The 10,634-nt window shown below is 33.8% G+C and overlaps 1 protein-coding gene across 1 annotated transcript; it reads right to left on the bottom strand.

The window, feature by feature from the left end:
* Nucleotides 1-3,255: 3,255 nt before the first annotated feature.
* On the bottom strand, nucleotides 3,256-8,912 carry LOC18425234 (uncharacterized). The gene is made up of 2 exons (XM_006829800.4): nucleotides 8,678-8,912; nucleotides 3,256-3,770 (listed from the first exon to the last, which is right to left on the bottom strand). The coding sequence occupies exon 2, from the start codon at nucleotides 3,737-3,739 to the stop codon at nucleotides 3,434-3,436; it is 306 nt and encodes a 101-aa protein (XP_006829863.1). The 5' UTR covers nucleotides 3,740-3,770; nucleotides 8,678-8,912; the 3' UTR covers nucleotides 3,256-3,433.
* Nucleotides 8,913-10,634: the final 1,722 nt, after the last annotated feature.

Below are 10,634 nucleotides of genomic sequence, written 5' to 3'. Positions count from 1 at the left end.
TTTGTACGGACCCACCCTGATACTCATATTTTTCCAAGCCAAAAGGGTCTATGCTTCTGCTGGAGCATGGTGTGCTTGAAGAAATATATACTATTCAAGTTTTCGATTGTTAGATCTAAGAGTTTAGGAGCTCAAAACTTCATTTTCTTTCTTGTCGTACCAAAAGTGATTGGATAAAAAATAACAGTTCGTGTCGTTAAGGGACGACGGACGATATCTTGATGCAAAAAAATAGAAAACGAAAGGGTTTGTGTAGGACGATATCTTGATGGAAAAAAATAGAAAACAAAAGGGTTTGTGTACAATGAGACCATTTACTTTTATTTTTATATAGACCATTTATTTTTTGATATAAAGAGGTCATAATTTTTTATAATTTTTATTAAAAAAAATAAATAAAAAGTAAGTTATATTCCATAAATGTATGATGGTGTAAATTTGAGGTATTACATGAGACAATGACATTGTAGCTAACTTGATTTTTGCCTATAACATCAATCAATTGTTCTCCTGAAGTACATGCATCAACCAATTCTTACACAACTCATCCTCCTTGTACATTTATAAACGTACCACCTCCAGATTTCTTACTGCAAATTTGATTGATTTTCAAGTATTTATTGGATTATGATATTTTTTTTTAGGTGAGTCAGTGGGGGAGAGGGTCCTATATGTAACCTTGCAAATTGTCAAGTACTAACCAATTAAGCCCCGTTTTTTTTCCTATATATTGGATCCGATTTCTTAAACCTTTTAAAGTTAATGGATCATGTCTTTGTTTTTAAAATAGGGAGTGGATTTTGTATGCCCATTACCTGACCGTTACAGTAAATTACATTTAGTAAAACATATGAACTATCAAAATTTGTCACTTTTTTTATTCCATGATTATAAATTGATCAAGGACATCTTTGTCATTAAAAAAGGTATTATAGTTATGGAATAAATGAATGAGCAATTAAAGTAAAGGGTGAGGTTTGTATAAGGTGCTGCCTTATACTATACAAGTAAGGCACACCTTTAAATTTTATTAGAAAATGTAGTTTTCATGTTGGAATGCTTACAATGGCTTGAAAATCCGTGCTCGGCCAAGATTATGAAATTTGAACTTTTCAAAATAGTATAGAATGAGCAGATCTATAAATATTTGAAAATGTTGAAGATAGAGGGCACATATAACTTGTTAGAAGATGCACTATTTTTAGGATTAAATTTTGTTTTTCCTTAATAGCCGTACATCTTGAGATCAAGATGATTAATTGCACAGTTTTGCAACTTCGAAACACTCTTTTGTACTTATTTTTTAGGTACGCCGTATTTCTATAGTATAAGGTTGCAACCTGATTTAAACTTTCTATAGTATACACCTATTTCTAAATGTAACTTATAGTATTTCATGAGTTGTAACCCATAGATCCCCTCCCTCTCCCCCTCCCCCTCCCCTCCCCTCCCCTCCCCTCCCCTCCTACCTCCTCCTTCCTATATAATCATCGTAGGTACTTGGTTTTCGTAAGTTTGCAAGTCAAATATAGAGAGCCTCTCTCCCCATTCTCTCTCTAAGAGTGAGTCCATGAGAACTTCACTTTCTTCTCAAACTTTGACACACCCAAATGGCTTTATAGCCAACATCATTTAGATCTCTCCCATCATCATCTTCTTCAGCTTAATATTTGTGTAGCTCTTTCGATTTTTACATTTGGTTTCGTATTATTAGACAAGTTGACACCATTTGGATCTCTCTCAAGCTAACACCATTTGGATCTTTCCCTCTCTCTCATCATTTGCTTACCATTTGTGTATCTCTTATGTTTTTTTCCATCAGTCTCATATTGCCTCTCTAAATTCCTTTCAAAATTTTAGCTCTCTTTAAAACCCTTTCAAAATTTTAGCTCTCATATTGCCTCTCTAAAATCCTTCTAAAATTTTAGCTCTCTTTAAAACCTAATCAGAATTTCAGCTGCATCTCTCGTGATAAATCCACCAAAAAAACCTCACCTGAAGAGCTTGATGCAGGAAATTGGGATAAGCAATCACTCTCTTGTGACTTTTATGAGTTAACTGAGTGACCTTGCATTCCTTTTTTCTCGAGATGTGGATGAGAATCCTACAGCCATAAGTGGGTGTCTCATAACAGTTGGGATAGGGGAGGGTCTCACACGATCATTACTCTATTTTTAAATCCCTTCTAACCTACTTAACTAGCAGTCATATCAATTTTAATTAGATTAATCCCTCATTGGCTCATCTCAACGTTAGATTGATTGCCGCACAACATGATGTTTATTATGTACTTAACATGTAGTATAATATCTAGCATATGGTATTTAGCATATTTCTTCTTTCTTGTAATCCATTTTCGCGATTTGATTAATCTTTTCGTGTTCTGATTAATCTGTTGTTGAAAATTTTCCCATAATCATACGACAAAGAATGAAAAGTATAATTTAGAGTTAAGACTTTTAAGAACATGAACTACACATAATTTTTCCCCACGATCGGGACTGTCATATTGCTTACAATCCAAATGCTTGCTTAGCACACAACACCTTGCAATATTATCAATTTTAATGAACAGAACAGTTACATAGGCTAAGGTCGATCACGAAAGATACTACAAATGCAACCAAATTTGATATAAAATATAGGAATAAATACATGGACCAGAAAAACTTCAAAATATTTTGACCTCATTTACAATGTCAGATTTTCAGGTGTGATCGTAGTTTTTTAATCAAATGTACATTACATTTGAAGAACATTGGGCCTTCGTATCAATCCAATTAATTCGGATTAATAGTATTTTTGCAAAAAGTATTTCATTTTCTTTGATACATTTCCAACAAAAACCTACATTCCCTTTTATTTTTTTTTAATATTAATTTACAACCTGGTGATAATAGAACTCTAGATATTATGTTGGGGCACCTACCACCCCGACCACCTCTGCCTGAAACCATATACCATCAGATTGGCGAGTACCGAATGAACGGTGAGGAAAACTACAACTCATCCAGAGCCCAGATACACTGCAAAATGACCAAAAGGATGAGGGTAACTCGAATGGTATCCAATAAATCATAGGGAACTCAATCCACCACATTCAAGTTAGTTACATAGTCATTTCTGTGACTTTTCCATCCGCTCCAGTGGTCAGGTTGTTTACTCATCTTACATAATTCGATCAGGTTAGTATGATCCAATTATGACCCAATTCATTGACACATTCCTCACATCCAAACCACCATAACAAAACAATTACAAGCTTCCAAGGCCAAACCTCCATAAATACATATAGGAGTATCTTGACATAAAAATAATTAAGTGACATAGGGATATTTGCCGATCAATACCCCCAATATCCAAAATACATAAATATCTAACTATAATTCCTAAACAGATCTTAAGGGAGAAAAAATGGAGTTCCAAATCATAATCAAAAGAATCTCAACTTACCTTTGTGGGACATAGATGATTTTGCCCCCTCCAATTCACACAATGACTTCTTGGCCCCGTTCAAGCCTGAACATGATACTGTGGGCCCCAAGGTGACGGCAAAATAAAGATAGACGGTGCATAGAAAGCCCAAGACAGCGAGCATGGTCAAGAGAAAGCGGTGCCGCTGAAAAAGATTTGCCCAACCATCAAAGTCGCGCGTCGTAAATGGTTTCTTGTAAGAAGTTAAGAATGAAATCAGATTTTGTGTTCTCCTATGGGGAGATGATAAGCTGTCTAGAACCATGGTTAGGACCTCTTGCACACAATTCAAAATCCTGCACGTACATGAAAGAATGAAGAGTTAAGTTCCAGGCCAACTTAGCTACACCTTACAACAATTGTCATATCAATGCTCTTTTCTTTCCTTTTCTTTTTTTTCCCCCCTTTTTGAGAAAAGCTGACAGTATTACTATAAAATGGAACAGCTTTAAAAATACGATATTAGAAGCAAACAAAGGCACCAGCCCTGCTGGAGCACAAGAAGGGCCAAGAAGAAGGAGGGAGTGTTGGTGAAGGAGAAGTAGTAGGAAGGATTTGTCTTAAGACAGTCAACCCTGTATAGAAAACAGAGCTACACCACCCTTGAAAAATAATATGGGTACAGCCAAGAGTGAGGAGGAAGGCATAATGCTGAAGGTAATTGGTGTTTCAGCCTACACTAGGAACCAAAACCTTAGGCAGTCAACATGTATCTGTGACAACTAGCACTGACCAACTTTACACACTACTTGGATATCTGAGCTATCTTTCACAGCACCTGACTGGCTAATCCACTACTATTGTATTGCCAGTTTTGACATGTATGCTGCCCTGATTGAGCCAAGTAGTCAGGAATTGTTACCACCTCTCTCCCCCTCCCCCCCCACCCCCCCAACTCTCCTCTTTTTTCTACCAGTCTTTCTCTCCATCCCTAAGACACGCACATCCACACCCAACCTCACTAGCATCTATTCCATAGACAAACTTAATAGGACTCAAAATATTTGACAACACATGATCAAGTATTACAAAATACAGTTAATGTCATACCATTCTACAAAAGGATTAAACCAAGTCTGCAATGAGAGAATGTTTTTCTACATAAAAGCAAATATTACACAGAAGTTCATGCTATACACTAATAGAATAACCAAAGAAAAAGACACTAATAAAGTAACCAAAGAAAAAAAATGGATATCTTATTAGAATATTAGTTGTAAGTGTCATAAAAACGACTTGCTATTTAAATGTTTACTGGCTAAGAATGAGAAGGCTAATACAAATTACGGATTGCTTCTAGGAGTGCCATTTCTTCCATATTTTGTGGCCAAGCTTCAAGCATACGAGAATGAGCTTTCAGTAGCACTCCATTTCATAAATTACTATTGACTGAAAATTAGCAAACGTCATACACATTAATTGATAATTTAATTGAAATACGGAAAAAAAATAAGAAAGCATCTCTCCTTTTATTTTTTTGAGAATTGTAAAGCATCTCTACTTTTCAATTATCAAGTTCGCCCTAATGGTCAATGTCATCATCTTGGGTGGGAAATAGTAAGGAACTCTATTAATCATAAAGCGGATGCGAGCTTTGGAAACCTTGGACAATAGATGTTTGGCCCTGGTTAAGACCCTGGAAAGTTAGGTTTCAATAAAAGAAACGAAGAAGCAGAATATAGTTATGGTTTCCTTTTTTTATTTTTGAAAATAAGGGAAATTTATGTTATTATACCCCTTTAATTTGAGGAACTTAAACAAATATTTCATGCTTTAAGCTTGTGTCTTTTTTGAGTTTTTTTTTTTTTTAAAAAAATATTATTGGTTTAAAACTTCAGGTTCCAAACCAGAATCTTTCTTTTATACTATTGCTGAGTAACCGGTTTGGCTAGAATACAGTTGGGCAACTAGAAGCTGGAAATGGAAGCTGGAATTTCTACTTCTGAGATTTGGATGCTGGGAATTTGGATACATGGTAGAGACACATACTATGTTTGGCAACCTGTCTGGAAATCAGTGTTTAGTTGAACCTGGGGTTTTGCAAACCTACAGTCTGGAAATCAGTCAGTTTAACCGTTCATCATCGTAGTTTTCATTGACAAGAAGATAATAATTGTTAAACGTATGAGATTTGAATTTCAACCAACCTATTACACCCATCGCAAGTTAGCAGCAGCTAAACAAACCCAAACTTTAGAGTCGAGTCAAACAAGAAAAGGATTCAAATGCGAACTAACAATATTTCAGTCAACAAGCTTTGCAAAGAATTTAGCAGAAAAAATTTCACTATTATTATAAGAACCAATAGCTATTATTGGCATTCAGTGACCATTCTAACATCCATTCATCCATAAAAAGAAAACAATCCACAAAAACTCAAGGGGTACACTTTCAGCCGAAAAAAACATTTTAGCAGAAAAATCTTCAGATAAAGAGCTAATTAAAATCAACAAAAGAAAAAATTATCAGAGCAAACACTGAATTGCTCAAAAAACCAAAAAGAAATCAGAGCAAAAACCAAGGGCAAAAGTAAATCCATATAATGAAAAAAAATAGGCAATTGATAATTCAGCAACAAAAAATATAAATAAATAAATAAAAAGCAGCAGACAGCCATTCAAAACATAGGCAGAGAGTAAAAAAAAAAAGGAAAAATAAATGCAGAAAATAATTACATAACTACATTCTAAAGAACCTGGTTCCTGGCAATTCATACCAGAATGTTTTGGTTGAAAATTATATCAAAACAACAGTGTTCGTGACCATTCTCAGGAACCCAGGAAAAAAATACATCACAAACATGGGTTACTGAGAATGTTTCTGCAGAAAGTTACATCAAAGAAACCTGGTTCCTAATCATTCATAGCAAAAATTGCAGCAAAAGGATTTAGGGACCGTATTGTAAAGCAAAACAAAAACAAAATTATTGGGAAAATATACTTAGCATTGTTTCTGCAACAAAATTTACATTTAAACAACCTAGGCCAGTGACCATCACACACACACGCACACACACAAAACAAGCAGCAAAAAAAGGACAACTTGTCAAGCAAATACTGGGTTTCACTTGTTTTATATATATATATATATATATATATATATATATATATTGGAGAGTATATCAAGCTTTATTGTTGTTTTATAGGTTTCAAGCTTGGACCCACAAAATTTGATTTCAGCAAGCCTGTAATAGATCAGGCAACAGAAGTTAGAGCTAATGACAATAAATATTCTAAGATGATCCAATGTGATTTGGATATGTGATAAAAAAAGTTGCAAGTGATGCAATTTTAAAAGGATTTGGATAGATCAATACCACACTTTCCCTGCATTATAAAATTGGCAATCTTTGTGATATCGATATATCTAACCGTTGTAGGACAAGTGTATGTGATTTAAATAGTAAGACAGCAAAAGTTACAATATATGTGATTTATGTAAATTATGATAGATGCTTGCATAGTAATACCAGAAAACTTGAGGATATAGATAGATGATAGATCTATGTGATTTAGGTCTATGGGATTTAGATAGTAAAACGACAAAAGTTAGATACATTCATAGGAACATTATAAGATCACTGTAGGAAACTTATGATTGCAGGATAATAGTAATCAGATCCCATGTCAGTTATAATTTGTATGGAGTCATCTATTATGATCATACTCAGCTCATATTTTGAGAGCTCAAGCTTCTGTACAACTTGTGAAAAACATCTGAACTTGCTATAGGAAATATTTATACACACACACATATGCGCCAATGGATCGCAGTCGTGTTGATTACCAAATCTTGGAACATTCGAGCACCAATTACATACTCATTACGAGGTGGTCTCTCGACAGCGGACGCCACTGCAATGGCCACAGCATATGCAGAGAACACTATGGCCTCACATTTTTTGTCCTCATGAGTTTGGCAACCTTGGGATCAATTGAAGGTATGTTTTGGAATGGTAGAGATCAGTAGAGAAACCATTACAAGATCAACAATATGTATGCCGACGTTGTAATTTCTCAAGATCATTCACATTATTAGTGTAATGTTACAAGCATTTACTATGTTTTTTCACATATGCATCCCATGACCGTAATTCATGCAAACTTCAGAATTCCCCTGATAAATGCATCTCACTAAACCAAAGCACTATGAATCACTCCAATATTCTCATGAAATCAAAAAATTTGTGAATCACTCTACTGTTCATTTTAACTCAATCAACCAAAACTTTTGTATATTATTCCTCCATTCAATTGATCACCCCGAATCAACCTATGTAGGAATACTTCTCACCAGCATCAATAAAACCAGACCGAAAGACCAATTTACATATTAAGATCATTAATGGAAGAAATCCACTCTACACAGATTAACCGTCATGAAGTGTAAGCTTGAATAACATCAAGAATGTAAAACATTATTCAAGGACATAGAGGTGTGACGTTAGTATCATGTAAACTTCAAATATTTGAGCTTACAAATCCTCACATATCTCATATTGCTATGAACAAACAATAGCAACAAAAAAAACAAATAAAAAATAATCATTGTTAAAACATGCATCCATGTATATTCATCACAATAAATAAATAGAAAATGGTTAAAATGTTCATCTAGAAGTTTTTCAACCAAGAACTCATCGGCATGATCAAAGAAAAAGAAATAGGACATCCATCTTTAAACCAATTATTCCATAATATCCTCAACCATGGTTAATCCATCTTTAAACCAATTATTCCATAATATCCTCAACCATCATAACCATGGGTTTTTTCTCAACCAAAGAAATCAGAAACAAAATATCCAAGTACATAAATCACAGGAAAACAACAGGTTAAAGATCAATTGTAGGATTATAGGATTTGAAGATAGAAATCAATAATCAATCCATAAAATAGAAATGAAGAACAATTGCAAATATTTGTTGAAGATCGATTATAGAAGTTAGCATGAAAGTTGTTTCGGCATTAAAAAGAAATGATAAATCCCAATTGATTTCCAGCAAGAAAGTATTCTCTGTAACAAAATACATATACATGCAGAACTACATATTAACCAAAGAAACATTATCAAAAAGAAAAATCTAACGCATGAATCAAATTGTACGAGCATGAGGGAGAGTTGAAAAGAATCAACACTAAAAAAATAACTAAAATTTACCAGCAGGAAACCACAAAAAAGAAAGAAAGAAAAAGTATAGTACCTCTTTCATCTGAAAATTCTCAGATCTGAGATGTTAAGACTCTTCATTGATGCCAGCAAAAATCATTTCTTTCTTGAAAATGGTGGTAAAAAAATAGAGGCGGATTGAGTTTAAAAGCACGCGGGTCTGTAATTACTAGCCTTCTATTTTATTTGGGGCTGGTGCTCATCGCGGGGAAAGTGGCATGTGACTGGCCTTCTATTTTTTTTTTTTTTTGGAAGGTGCTCCATGAATGTGTTTGATAAGTGGAAGTTTTCGGAAGTGAGAAGTTAAATGTACTCCATGTTTAATATCACTGTGTGGAAGTTATAAAGTGGAAAGGTGACCTTCTATGGAGGTTTTTTTCAGAGTTAAAATAGGTTCATTTTTGAAAGACCTGTCTTCCATTTGATAGAAAAGAAGCCTTCTATAAATTATAGGAGACTCCTTTCCACTCCCAAAAACTCCATATTGAACTGGTGAGCGCACCGTCGTAAAAAACTCCATATTGAACCGGTGAGCGCACCGTCGCACTGGCCTAATTGGATAGGCCGAACTAGAAAAGTACACAAATCGGCATATTAAATTAAAAAATTTTAATATTTGAGAAAAAAGCGAAAAACAATAAAAATTATTAAAAAAAAGAAAAAATAAAAATTCAGGTAAGTATATTTAAATTTTTAGATCTCTTTCATGGTGCATTTTTACTATCTTGAAAAATCATAATAAATTACATAAAACTTAAAAATAAAATATCCATTATAATAAATTACATAAAACTTAAAAATAAAATATCCATTATAATAAATTACATAAAACTTAAAAATAAAATATCCATTATTTTAGAGGACCCATCCAACTATTCCTATATCAAAACATGTCCCGAATAAAATGATAATGGAGACCACAAAAAAAAGAGCATGCAAAAACCTAAGAAAATGCTTTTTCAAGAGGAAATAACTAAAACAAAGTGCCCTCATATATCGAGATTGAATGATCACAAATCGAGAGTTTCAATGCTCTTTAAATTTTATTACAAACTCTTACTGTACACTCTATGTACTTGAAGAAAATAACATCTTATGAATTGGATAGAGACCCTCTAGTTTTTAAAGGGTGGTATCAAGTGCTAAAAATTTAAGATTCAATTTTTTTATTTGACACTAATAATCTATTTTTTGTTCTCAAAATTTTAATTTAAAACATTATTATCAAATGGGTCTTCTGACCAAGGGAGTAGATGCTCACTAGCTTCTAAAGATTAGAGCATAAGTATGCTATGAAAAAATAGATTATGGACCCCTGAAAATCTCCCAAATGTCATTTTCCTCACAAAATCTGGCATGCAAAACTTATATATGCATACTCAGGGCCATAATGTATCTATAATATTAAAGAACTTCATCCATGTAGAAAACATACTTTAGAGGAGAAGTGAGAGAAATTAAGAAGGATTTCGTGCTCCCAGGAGCATACTATTCATTGACTCTCTAGGATAAACCTCAAACATATGTTTCCAAGATATATAGCATCTTTAACCCAAGACCCAGTTAATTTATTCCAAAGCAGCTCAAGATATATAGCATCTTTAACCCAAGACCAAGTTAATTTATTGCAAAGCAACAGCTCAAGATATATAGCATCTTTAACCCAAGACCAAGTTAATTTATTCCAAAGCAGCTCTTTTGTCTGAGGAAGTAAGTGTACTGTATGTAAAAGCAGAGCATGTGTGCCAAGTAATCAGTATGTAAATCAGGGGAGAGTTATTAATCACCCGAGAAATATATATATAAATTAAAAATGATTATTATAGGGTTTTCTAGTATCCCAACAACCTCTTCTTTTAAGGGTGGGCCTTACTTCTATAGTATGAGATTGGTGCCTTGAACAAACTTTTCTTCCATTAAAGATCAAATGGAAGTAGAAGTGGTAGAAAGTTGTCGTATAGATATGAGAGATATGAAAGTCACATACGCGC

The sequence above is a fragment of the Amborella trichopoda genome, chromosome 1 (assembly GCF_054954075.1).
Source record: "Amborella trichopoda isolate Santa Cruz 75 chromosome 1, AtrichopodaSantaCruz75HAP2 v2.0, whole genome shotgun sequence".
Lineage (NCBI taxonomy): Eukaryota > Viridiplantae > Streptophyta > Magnoliopsida > Amborellales > Amborellaceae > Amborella > Amborella trichopoda.
The sequence above is the reverse complement of the archived record's forward strand: the minus strand, read 5'-3'. Positions and strand labels throughout refer to the sequence as shown.